The sequence below is a fragment of the Chamaea fasciata genome, unplaced genomic scaffold (genome assembly GCF_029207755.1).
Source record: "Chamaea fasciata isolate MVZ Bird 193981 ecotype frontalis unplaced genomic scaffold, bChaFas1.0.hap1 SCAF_15, whole genome shotgun sequence".
Classification (NCBI taxonomy): domain Eukaryota; kingdom Metazoa; phylum Chordata; class Aves; order Passeriformes; family Sylviidae; genus Chamaea; species Chamaea fasciata.
Window position 1 is genome coordinate 17,906,802 of NW_027094100.1, and position 13,639 is coordinate 17,920,440.

Here is a 13,639-nt window from a genome sequence, read left to right on the forward strand (position 1 = left end):
ACTTCATGTAACAAGAATGGCCCAAAATTTTAACTCTGGCTCTTAGCATCATGTGTAGGACAAAGGACCTGAGAGGACTTCCGGCTCATCTAAGCTTTTCGATTTGCAGGAGATGAGTCTCAGCATTCCCAGAAATCTATCCACAGTGAGCTCTCTAGGCACACCCTAAAGCATTCAAGCTAATTCTTCTCTCCACAAAACCCTCACCGGAGTCATTATCAGAGGCAACCTCAGACTCTGCAGCTTCTCAGAACAGCACAGCCAGAAATCCCAAATCAGAAGTACTGCATTTTACAAGTGGAGTTCCAGGCCCTCTAAACCCAGTTATTAGAGAGAAACCATAAACCAAAGTGCAATGAAGGTCAGAAACTGAGATGCAGGAAGGGCTGTTTTAGGCAATTATATAATTAGTGGTCCCTTTTAGACAATAAAGCCCTGCTTGCCACTCCAGTCTTCTCACCAATCATCTGCTCAGTAGCTCCAAAGCTCATGGAACTGGAGTTGTTTTCGAAGCCAACAATACACATGGATAGCTTATGTGTACTTGGTTAAGAGAAGTAGCTAAAATACTTAAAGGTAGTTCCTCAAAGAACTTTTAAGTCCCATTATTTCTGGGTTCAGTATGCAGACCCCCCCCCCCAATCCATAAAAAAAGAAACAATAGTACTTTATTAAAATACTAAATTTTATTTTTTTCCACATACATTTAGTCTCCCCACAGTTTCCATTTGTCTGACCACCACCATGCCTTATCAAAACATTCCATACATACTTAAAATGAAGCTGAGGGTGGAGTCCCATCTTTAAAAACTAAACAGGCATTTTGGACAACACATTCTTGGCAAGGTAATCTGGATGACATTTATCAGACACAGGAGGGAAAGCTCTTTCAGCATTTGTAAAAAGAACAGCCAAATAATGGTTACAGAAATAAGACTGCAGATTTTAATGAACTGTTTAAACTGTTTTCTTTTCTTACAGACTCTGTCTCCACTGCCAGAGAGCTTGAATGACCTGGAAGTGTACACAAAAAGTTAGAAATTGAAATCCATTTTTAAAAATTATTTTTAGTTTATCTCCACTTATTCCTTAAAATACTGACATTAAATTATAACAAAAGTACATTCCATTAAGAGAAAATCAAGTTGAAAGCATGACACTGGGTCCTTCTGCTAGGAGACTGTTAGTCACACTAGGTCAAAATAGTAAGTCTTCAGCCAAGGTGAGTGAGAGGATGGGTGTGGACCAGTGAGGCAAATACTGGCTGAACTCTGCCTACCCAGGCTAATGCCACAGCAGCTCCAGTAGCTGAGGCTGACTGTTTTTCAACACTTCTTCAGGAACATGTAAATTTGTCTACTAGACAAGTTTACTCTGAACCACTGAGGGAAACAGGAAAGCATAAGCAATTCTGTCACTGTAAAAAAATTAACTTGAAGGAATTTTGATAGGGAAATCTAAGACACATTTTCTGCTTAGTCTATGTTAAGTAATAACTAATACAGAAACTTGCTTCCTCATACCACCTTTTGGCTTGAGCTCAGTTGATTCTGGGAGGGAATGTAGCAAGAATGCCATAATCTCCATCACGAAACAGCTCCCCCTCCCAGACACCCTCCCCAACAAAGGGCTGAACACCAGACTGGCCTAGGTGGCCAAACTCAGCAGCAAGAGAAACCACAGCTCATTTCCTTAGCTAATATGGAGCCAAAAGGAAAATTCTGTGGGTTTAGTAAGCAAGAGATAATTTACCAACCATATAAAAGCTGGAAAAATGTAATAAAATATCAGCCTTCCCATCTTAGCCAACTAAACTCTTAAAACCATTCCAATATATTTAATCTGAAGTACTGTTTGTAGTTTGTAACCCTTTGAAATAGTCGAAAGCTTCTGAAGATTAAGAAATGGGAAAGAATCCCTAAGTCAGGCTATAAAAGTTTTTGGACTTTATTGAGCTCTGATAAATTCAGTTACCTTCTGGTCCTCCGTCCTGAAGCAATTCTTAACGTAGTTGGCAAACTTGGGCTCCAGCTTAGGAAGGGTAGTACCCTATTTGGAAAAAAAAGCAAGCTTTAGGGTCTGCAGGTCATTTAATGCTCCCAATAAATAACTTTTGAAACTGAAACCCTTTGCAACATATGTGGAATTTGAACTCACCTTGCAACTTCCCACACTAACCTACTTTAAACCACTTTAGAAAGTTTGTTTTTCTACCACGGCCAGGTATTTCTCACAGAAGTGGCTACACATTGAATTGCTGTCCAAGACTCTTTGCTGATGCTGAAGAGCACAACAGTGTTCACTGCTTAAAATCACCTTGTTTGTAGTCAACAGCCCAGCACTACTACTCAGGTAAACCAGAACTAATTCCATATTTATGGACTCTTACTGCGGCACAACACCTGAGACCACCCTTCACAGGTAGGTTTTCAACTTCAGCTCTCTAAAGCAAAACATGAACTGACCTCCCACCTATCCTTCAGAACTCACTAATACACTACTTCTATTAATTTAAAGAACAGTTCTAGAAACATTTCCTCGTAAACCCCGGAATTGTCTTTGCACATGCTCAAATGTACAAGGCAGATTCAGTTAATAATTTAGAGATATACGTTTATCATTTTGTCTCCTGGTACCTCCAGGGAAAAGAATACAACACGCTATTTTAAGACACCATTTGCTTTCACATGTCCCAAGAGAAATACTTTCCAACTTCTCAGGTTAATCAGTTGAAATATCCCACGCCAATTAGGACAGCACACTTAGCTGCTACTTAACACATTGCACAAGGGAACAAATTTCTGTTCGAAGGAAACAGAAACACAAGGGGTATTTTAAACTGCAATATTGCAACCAAAAAGGCCGGATTTGGCCACTGCTTTACCTCATGCTTTTCTCTTAGCTTCCTAACACCTACTTAATACAAGAGTTTTGCTCTGAATCTAGTAAGGGATTTTTTAAAAGCTGTTACTTGCAGGCTGTCAGCTGGAGTCTTGTGTACACAGAATGCAGATAACTAAGGGATGCTCCAGGACCATACTGATAAAACATTAAACTCCCTACTACAGCGCTTAGACAGCATTTCCCAGCAGAAACACTCTTCAGAACCAGATGCTTCATAAACCTCTTTTTGCCAGTTATCTGCTCGGCATGCCCCCCTCTGCAGGGACATGTCCACTGTGAGCAGCTCAGCCACTTGTGCTCATGCTGCAGAAGCGCCACTAATCACGGCTGCTCTGAGTCATCGCAAACACCACAGCAGCATCCAGGGATTACTGTGACCCACCAGGATGGTGCATTTCTATCCTCATCACAGCCTGTCATCGCTCACTCTGCATCCACCCTGTATTTAAACACTTCTGATCTCATTTTGCATTCCTGGAACAAAGCAGCCTCAAGACACTAACATGATCTAAGTAGAAGATTATCCTAATTCTTTAGAATTTAGAATGGCAAATCTTTTAGATGTTTGCCATTGTATGGGGTTAAAAAGTGTATTATCTTGAACTAAAAAAAACCCATCACCAAACCAGCAATGCTTCCTAGCACCTCTATCAGCACTTCTGAGGGAGCCCAGTACAGCCACAGCCAGGTCCTTACTCCCATCTGCTCTGAGCACAGGGGTACTCAGAACACAGCCCATGCACTTCAACCCTGCCACACCCAAACAGCCTACAACTGGATTTTTAATTTTATACTTAAATAGCAGCTAAGATTATCACTGACATGTGTGACCACCAAGTGCTGGCCAAAACTGGTAACAAGCAGAGCAAGTGACTGCCCTGATACCTTCAAAGGGTAAAGCATCCACTGAAGTGAGACTCAACCCCAGATCTGTCCAGAAAGCAATGTTTTCAGGTCTGCAGCAGTGCATCAACTCAAATCACAAGCACTTATCTCCCTCTTCTGGAAGTTACTGAGCCTTACAGGCATTGCGATACTGCTTCAAGACCAAGGCATTCCAAGCATGTGTGGAACTTATTCCACTTTGCTTTAGTAACCTAAAGTGTATATGCACTATTAAAGTAATCTTTACAGTAAATATCACCTAAGGGTTTTTTTTTTTTAAACTTGAACAGAGATAGTTCACCAAGAAATACCAAATTGCTAATCAGCATTACAGGAGAAATATACAAAGTGGTTGCTTCTCACAGTGGCTTATTTTCCATAATGTGTTTTCATTTCTCTGAGCTTCAACATCAACACACACTGATAGGAACAGCAGAGCAATCAAAAACATCATACGAATTTCTTAAAACATCTAATTCTTCTTATCTGCAGAAATGTAAAAGTAAGGGTGAGAAACCTCATTCCCAAAAACTTACCTTATCTACAGATGCTTGCATTTTTGCTTTTATCTCCTCTAATGACAGAGGGACTTTGGGTGTTTTTGGAGTTAGAGTTTTATCCTTCTTGGAATCTGGAGTCTGAAAATTATTCATTTCATTAGTAACTTGCACATCAAGCTACAGAGAAAATAAATTCTATAAAACTAGCTATCATACTGATAGTCCATATAGTTTTAGAAAGTCACAAAACCTATATTCATGCTTTCTACACATTCCACATAAGAACAAAAAAGAACTATTTTCAAATCTGGACTTTAATTATAAATTATAATTACAGTTAGCATAGCTAGTATCTTATGCTTCTGGGCAAGTGCCTCCACGGCTCTTTTAATAGAAATGAAACCAAAACCAGCCAAAATATTTGGTGATTCAGAGTTTACTCCACATGTGCAGCCAGATTAGGTCACGCTTTAAAAGGCACACCTGCAGTGCTTTTCAGATGCTGTCCTGCCATGCACCCCATGCTCATTTCTGTATGAACCTTCCCAGCATCATGTCTGAGTACATGCAGCAAGGAAGCAGGACACAATCACACAGCATTAAAAATGAAACTGCCAATCCTGCAGTGGGTCATGGTCACGAGAGATCCTTGGCAGCAGCAGCCTCCAGTGTTCTCCAGAGGAAACACAATTGGCAGTCACCCTCTTGTACAAGGTGCTGCTCAAAACCAATAGATTTAGTCCTTCAAACCAAAGAATTACCAATATTCCCAAGGGACAGTATGTCTGATCTTGACTGATGAAGGTGCATATTGCTAATTGAAGGGTTCCATAGAGAATATGAAGCAGTGAACACTATCATCAACATGCTTCACATTAAGATTTAAAAATCTAACTTGAAAATTAGTATGCTGTTTGAAGTTACCATTGGGCAAGAAAACTAGCTTCCCCACTAGACTAACCCTTTGTTTTACTCAGTTTTCACTCACTTTTGATTTAGATGCTGGTGTGGATGGTTTAGAGTCTTTTCCATTTTGCTTTGCCTTCTGCATATTTTTTCCTGCAACCTCACGAACAGGCTGAAAAACAAGCATACAAGTTCATTTGAACTGCAAGTAAACTCAAGGTGGGATGTGACAGGAACCCAAAGGAAAACCACTTGGTGCAGAACAGTCACACATTGAAGAACAAGTTCTATTATGATACCATATAACTATGTGGGACTCCCACTGTATTTTCCTTAAATAGATGCCCTTTCCTTATATATCAACATACAGTCTTTGGGGGCAGATACTTCTTGAAGATTAATTCCTGGTGGCACTGCAGTTCCCTGACCTCATTCAGCTCTATCTTTTTATTGTAACACAACCATTACCTCATTTGGCATTTCATCCAGAAATATTGTCTGGGGAGGTGCATGGGGCATATTACCACACATATCTAAGACATGTTGTCTAAAATTCCTACATCAATCAAGAGACCATTTTGTTCAGTCACCCTAGATCATATCGGAGGGCAGGAATCTGCAGTTCAGACTGTCTTTACCAGACCATTGTGCACTATCACCTATGGAAATTCGGCAGGGACAGAGCAGCACACAGTGAAGCAAAACATTAAACATCTGTTTTTAAACAGTAGGTGTGAACATAAAAACTCAAGCCGAGGTACTTAAGCGTGAGAGCATGAAAATGCCTCCCTGCTTCCTGTGCAGCTGCCCTGCTGTGCATTTACCGCGCCACCAGATGGCCCTCGAGGGCCGATGGACCGGCACCTCCAGGCACTGCCCTGTCGTTGCTCACTCTGCATCCACCCTGTATTTAACTGCAGTGAATCCTTCCAGAGGCTCACACGTTTACAGCCTTCTGTAACTGAAATCGCTGAAAGGTCCTTTCCACAGCATGCAGGACTGGAACTGCTAAGCACAACCTCCCCCAATTTGAGCAAGATTTCATTTGTTGCCCAAAAGCCATCCAGATCCACACCAGTCTGACAGCTGCATCCCTGTGCTGCTAAGACCCAGACAACCCTTTGCAGCCAAGAAAATAAAACATGGACTGGATGGATGCACATTCACACTAAAGTGTTCTCACACCCTATTACAATTTCTTTACACAGACTGAGCTAAACATAAGCCATCCCCCATTTACACATTACAGAGAGCTGTGCTAACTCATTAATTTAAGGGACTACCTGCCCGATTACTGTCATCACAGTATTAGCCACTTACTTTCTTTATTGGTGTCTTAATTTCTTCCTCATCATCCTCTAAGTCATCCTCATCACTACAATTAGAAAGCAAGTCACTCACCATAACTCGAGATTCACATTAGGAATTGATCTTCCCCCTCCCTCCCAATAAAATGTTTTATTCATGAAGGAAGCAAACAATCTTTTCAAGTTTACTATACCTTACCACATGGCTAAGTGCTAGGGCAAGTACTACCTTTAAAGCAGTTAAATGCATTCCCTCCTCCTCATGACTGAAGGGTTATACCCTAGGGACTTCCACTACTACTATTAGAAGTTAATGAGTAGCAGAAAGCCCAGTATGATGTATCTGAAGAATGCTAATTTAGATAGCATTGTAGAGATAAATAAGGCAAGGATGCTTTTTCCTTAGCCAAGATACAGAAGCTTTTTCACTTAGCATCCAGTTATGTCACACAATTCATGTTCTGAAAGTTAGCCCCGTATTTTAAAGTATGTTATCAAAACAAGAATACATACTCATCATCGTCATCCTCATCTTCATCGTCATCTTCATCATCTTCCGCCAATTTTGGCTTTTTCTTTAAAAAATAAAGTCTGTTAAGTGTTGGTACCATTTTGTGGTAATAAAGTGCAACTGCCGCCCATAGCAACTGTGGTATAAGTACAATTTCCATCAGTTTGGCTAAACCTAGGAATTACAGCTGCTAAGTCCAAAGCTATTGACAAGGTCACTGCATATGCTCTGACCACAGAAACCTTTTTCTCTGTAGTACAGCACTTTAATGAGCATTTCAACTCTTGCAGTACACTGATATTTATACCAGAACCTGCAGTTACTGCAGGGGACAGAATTTCTACAAAAATAGCCATTATATCTACCCCTTCAGCAAAACTTTGGGGACCTTCTATACTTTATTACACTTTGGTAATTTAGTACAAAATAATCCCTTCCCACTTATAATCCCAAGGCATCTAACTGCTTCCACCCAGAGGCAGCACTAATATCAAACTAAAAGAAAATGCTGTGAACAAAGTGACTGCAAGTCCACATACCTGTGGTGTTTTAGCTCCTCCTCCACTTGCTGGTCGCTTTGTTGAAGCATTAACAATTTTCGTATCATCTTCCTCCTCATCTGATTCTGGTTCTTCTTCTAATGCTAATAAAGCAAAGGCAAAGTATAAAAACCTTACCTCATTTAAAAACACAGAGCAAGACTGCTAGTAAGAAACAAAGAGAATCACCCACAACTGAGTAGGTTTGGTCTGGCTGAGGTGCTGAATTGATAGCAGGAAGCTTCCCACGAGTGACCTAACCACTGAGGAGGTTTTCCAGCTGACCTTAGCAGATACTACTACAGGGAAATCTGGACCAGGTGAACAACCACCCCACACACTGCTTGGAACACTCCTCACACGCAATAGACCATAGAAAGTCAAAAATAACGTTTCCTCCATTCCTAAGGAGATATATTCGAAAACTAGTAGAGAGGAAGACTGAAGACAATTCTCCAAAGGAGAAGGCTAGTCCTTAGTTTAGTTAAAAATCAGAACTATTTCATGGGCAGTCTTCTCACTCAGTTGATAAGCAGAAAGCCTACAGTGGGACACTAACACCACTTCCACAGGGACATACTAGAACTGAAATTGCAAGGCTGATAAATGTCCCTTATCCGTACAAACCAAGTGCCAAGCAAACTCATGCAAGCATTTCTCTGAACTGCTGCCCTACAGCCACTTCATGCCTTTAAGATTCAGAGGGCCAGTACCAGCAGAACCACTGTCTGAAGCACCAGCTGTATATCCTTGAACTTCTGTGGGTGCTGCCAGGCGCCAGGACATAGCAGTGACCAGACATACGTACCTACAAGGTGCTGACCGCTGATGTAAACAGGCCCTGAACCACATTTCAACCTCAACACCACTGGTGGTGTGATCTCAAAGCCGCCCAGTGAAACCTGTGGGACAAAGGACTGGTATTCAGTTGAATATTCCAGGTAAAGTCTATTTAAGAGGCACTCCACCTAAGTGGAAACAGCATCAACAGCTCGAGACTCCATGGCTAACACAGTTACCCCAAGTTGCCACTTGACAGAGTATTCTGCAAGTGTTGTAAGAATCAACTCAAGGTCAATAAGCCCCCCATAGGCGTTTACTACACTTGTTGCTTATCCCAGTAAAGCACACAAAGGCCAGACCAATACACCTGGCAATGTCACCTGCCCCAGCACTGTGTAGTTCACTATCAGCAACTGAGTCAAACTGCATTCCAGATAGCAGAAATGACAACAGGCTGCTCTTAGATAAATAGAGTAGCAATTATCTTCAGAGTTGCCAAAGAGCTTGGGACCTGCAGAAAAAACAGTTCTCATCCCAGGTTTAAAGAAAGCAACACAACCTAAAGATGCATATGACTAGACTTGTATATATAGATGCCATGCATAATTACTACAACCTAAAAAATATGTTAATTTGAACAAGTCAATTATCTCCAGATGACTCAAGTAACTTTACTAGGCACAAAAAAGATGTTTGTATTTACTACCAGTGAAAAAAACGCTTCTCTGAACACACTGTTCAGTTTCACTAAAATTCAGCTGACCCAAGGCACTTCTAACTTTGTTCTCACTAGAGACCAAATTTACAGTAGATTTTCCGAAGTTTCTGCACTTACTGTAGGTTGCACCGACATTTTCAGAGATGCCAGTACCACTTTAGTAGGGTTGCCTTCATAATCCAGTGCTTCTGCTTCTACAATGTGTAATTCATCTTTGGCTCCAGCTCCTAAAGTAACCTGTGAAGCCAAGAACAGGGCACAGTCTGAGCATCTTCCCAAGCATTTTAAAATCTTCTACAGCCCTCCCCTTCCTGACACATTTTAACTGCAAATTCCTTCCCTTTACCACACTGAGCACCTTTTGCTTACTTGACATTCACTGAGGGCTCAAGTCTAACAGCAACTTAGGTGAATACTCTAATTTATGCACATGCCTTTTGGTGTAATTTACCATGGACTGAGAACAGCTGTCCCAAGGCATTTCTAAACCAAAGTGCCTGGATCCCTTACTCTGAGTAAGAGTCTGGTGCTTTCTGAAAAGTCAAAACTCATAGCTGCAAGGAGACAACTCAGTGATAGACAGTGGTCAGACCTGAAATTCCAGTTCACTGAACCTTTTAGACAGGACTACGTGCAGAAGAAGTGAAAACCAAGAATCATTTGTACCACAACTATTCCCAGCAGCAGTGCATAAGGCTGTATTTCCTTTCCTAAAGCCCATACAAAGAAAGCTTTCCAACCCCCACAGGGGATGTGGGTGTGAACACCTCATGCAGAGGCATACAAGTTCCTGTTCTCCAGGAGCTGAGCTTTAATGGTGGCTGCAATGGTCCAGACTTAGATTGAAGGCTGGGAAATAGAATACTGGATTCCCAACTTCTCACAGATTTTGTCATTAGCAATTTTAAGAGGTGAAATTGCAGCTCTGATCTCACCTCTCAAATATTTTGTCAACAACACTGAATTGTTCAGCTAGTGGGACAAAATTTTTAGAGCGTGCCCTGTCATTTGCCCCAGCTCAATACTACACCACTTACTTTTCATTTATTTCCCACGTGTTTGGCAAGCATCCATGTAGCACGTGCTTTAATTTCTATACTGAAGGAATACACACTGAATAGGTGATGAAGCAGTTACCATTTCTTGGCTGTCATTAGTAACACATTTACAGAAACTTATGACACTTTTACTGCTTGCATCCATCCTCCTCTTTTCTCCCCATCTTTCTTTACCTCATGCCCAAGTCCACCACCATACTTGTATTTGCTGCCTTTACACCTTCTTTATTTTAAAGTCCTTTCTCTACTCAACAAGGACTTTTTTTGTTTGCAACCATGTCCCAGACCTTTCAAGTCTAAATCTCTTAAACATTTCCTAGTTTGTCCTTAGGTATCTTAATCCCATTCCTCCTTTGCATCATCCTTTTTCATTCTACGAGAAGAGGGCGATGACGTAAGACTTCATTCCCCCCACAAGCCTAAAAACAAAGCAGCGGCGTGGATGGGTCTGCTTCATCCCTTACAGTGAACAACATCAAAAGAAATGCTACAGGTAATTTTGAAAAAATCAGTAAATAGAAAAGGAACTTTGAGTAGAACAGCACCATTTAATTATCACTAATTTTACCTGGATAACAAACATTCAGATAGAAGAACTATGCATGTGGACTTGAACTATACATTACTGTTATACTCCTCCATCAAAAGGAAATGTAATTTAGAACAAATTACTCATTGTCAAGTCCAGGCTGTACTTTTCATAATATGTAAGGATGGAAAACACACGACTCACATAACAGACACAAGTGTTTTAAATAACATCATTAAGTGTTTGGAGACCATTATTATGCAAGTGACCTCCAGGAAGCAATTCTCCTGTAGGAATTAGTCCACAATTTCAAGACTCTCTTGCTTCCAGGTATCAAAGCATTTCCTTGCATTTAAATAAACACAGCAATAAGCAACAGAGATGCCACAACTCTTATATGTCCTGTGTGTTAAGATGGGGCATATTATTGGAACTCTCCAGGAGTCTGTTAGATTAATTATATGAATGAAAAATGGGGTTTCCCAGTTACATCCTTGGAGAAGGCAAACCAAGGACAATAAACCAAAACATAAACCTTCTGTTCTCTTATTTGGATTCACTTATTATCTGCTTCTGGGAAAGAAAAAGAACGGGAGTTATGTTTGGGAAGACACTGAAATGGTTTTCAAAATTAAGTTCCTAGTATTCTACAAGAGTGTGCCTATGTATGACTCTTTAAAAATCTATCCTTCCCCCTCTGCTCCTGTAGCATCTGCACTGTTTGCATTAGGGATGCCTAAGTGTATAGTCTGCCATTTAATTTTATTTAGCGTGTAAGCTGATTTTTATTTTGTTTTAGCTTTGCATTTGCTTGCTGCCAACAATGAAACATTAGTGCAGAAACTTTTTCAATGTGGCAAACATGTGAAATTACAGAATATGCTCTACTGCCAATAAGAGACGGCTACTTTAAACAGATTTACATAACAATTACCACTAGAATTACTAGAGTGGAGAAAAAAAAGACACGTTAAATACTCGCGTCCCACAGCACACCACACATAAAATGGTAATTGTAAAAATCAAACACTACTTGCCGTTCTCAGAGACAACTGATGTTCATTTTCTTCATCATCTACTTTAAACTGAAACTCCTTATCCGCTTTAAGCTCGCAGCCTGTAAGAAGACAATTTAATTATAAGCCTACTGCTATAATTAAGACGCAAGTATTTACTAGTGAATTATTTCGCAGTTTGCTGCTCCGAGGCCTCGGACTTGCAGAGAACTAGCGGCACTCCGTGCACGCACAGAGCGGAACACGTGGGGTGAGGAAAACCCCAGGCGGGCGCGCGGCCTGCTGCCGACCACGCAGCTCCCCGCGCGGCCCGTTCAAGCCCAGCAGCTTCAAGACCATCCCCGCCGAGAGCGCCCCGCGGTGCCCGGGGCGATGGCACCTCCGTGACCGCCCGCCGTGGGCGGCCGGGCCCGCCCCAGGGCGATGGGCAGCCGGGCGCGCGCGGCCGCGCGGCGCCGCACGTGCTCCGCCTCCGGCCGCGCTGCCACGTGCTCCGCGGGCGCCCCCGGCGCGCCGCGTCCTTAGGAACGGCCGGAGACACCGGGAACAAAGCGGAACGGGTCCCGCCACGTGCGGGCCGCGCGCCGCGTGGGGAGCGCGCGGGAACGGCCGCTGCGCGCCCCCGCCAGAGCCCCCTGCCCTTCCCCCGCGCGGGATGGGGGGGGGAGGGGGTGGGCGGTGCGGCGCGACGCCGGCACAGGCCGCGGCCCCGCAAGGCGCCCAGCCCCGGGGCCTGCGGGGGAAACGGGGCCAGCAGCGCCCGGGAGAGCGTGGACGCGGGCCCGGCGAACGTTACCGAAGAGGAAAGTCTGCGGGCGCAGGGGGCCCATGCTCTCTATGTCCATGCTGCTGTCCTCCATCGCGGGGCTGGGACGCCACTGACCGAAGCTGCTACGCTGCGGGCGGACGCGCACTAAAGGAAGCCCCGTGCCCGCCCACCCGCTGATATAGACTCGCGTTCTCGCGAGAGCCGCGCTCCGGGCCCGCCCCTCGGCCCCGCCCACCGCCCCTGCGCACGCGCGCAGGCGGACGGTGGTGGCACGCGGGTCCGGGCGGGCCGCCAGGGGGCGCCGCGGGGCCCGGCCGTGTGAGGGGCTCGGGCCCCGCCCCGCACGGCCCGGCATCGCCGCCGTGGGGCCCGGGGTGGGCCGCTGCTGCGGGGCGTGCGGCGTTTCGCCACAGGGCCGCACCACACCTGGGGCAGAGCTATGCCTGGGAACCGCAGCCTTCCTCTGCACGGCCGCGCCACACGTGGGGACAACGTTGAGGGGCGCCGCCACAGCCCTGGGCCCGGCACGGGGCTTGAACCGCACCAGTCCGAGCGGCTCCGCTGGCCGGCGAGCCCTGCTGCAGTGGAACGTGCTCTCCTCACTCTGTGCCGGCAGCTGGTTGCTGCTGTCATCTTTGACTAAAATAATAAATGAGCGAAAGCAGCTCCTTTCCTGTGCAGGACCTGTTAGGATGTGCTCCCATCTCGAGCTACTGCTCCCTGTGCCACTGGCTCTGAAGGCCAGGGACAACAACACTGCGGCAACCTCCTTTTCAGCTGGTGTGTGATGGGAGCAAACCACTTTCTAATGTGAATTAGCGCACGGGGAAATCTGTCACAACAAAAAAGTCACAGGGTTATTTTATACTTCTAGCTCCGAGCCCTGGAAAGACTTGTTTGCTTCAGCAGTTGGAGCCCACCACTGGCCCCGGGCTGGGCTCACCATCCACACATTCCTGGCCATCGTGTCCGGGGGCTGGTCTGCACAAGGCAGGTTCCTTGTGTGCTAATCTCACACTTACCTGAACATTTACTCTGCAAAACCAAAATTATATAAGCTCTTGGTGCTCTTATCTCTCCACTGATTTGAAATGTGTAACTTGTATTCGTGTTACCTTCATTCGCATTCATAAAGGAACAACATTAATGATGATGCTGAAAATGACACAAACTGATGGGAAAAATAACTGACACAGTGGAAAAATGAAACTTAC

The 13,639-nt window shown here is 44.0% G+C and overlaps 1 protein-coding gene across 1 annotated transcript; it reads right to left on the reverse strand.

Moving 5' to 3' along the window:
• Positions 1 to 667: 667 nt before the first annotated feature.
• NPM1 (nucleophosmin 1) lies at positions 668 to 12,564 on the reverse strand. Its single transcript, XM_066197120.1, has 11 exons — positions 12,453 to 12,564; positions 11,678 to 11,757; positions 9,171 to 9,290; positions 8,361 to 8,454; positions 7,553 to 7,656; positions 7,016 to 7,077; positions 6,516 to 6,570; positions 5,278 to 5,367; positions 4,326 to 4,427; positions 1,975 to 2,049; positions 668 to 1,014 (listed from the first exon to the last, which is right to left on the reverse strand). The coding sequence occupies exons 1-11, from the start codon at positions 12,514 to 12,516 to the stop codon at positions 976 to 978; spliced, it is 885 nt and encodes a 294-aa protein (XP_066053217.1). The 5' UTR covers positions 12,517 to 12,564; the 3' UTR covers positions 668 to 975.
• Positions 12,565 to 13,639: the final 1,075 nt, after the last annotated feature.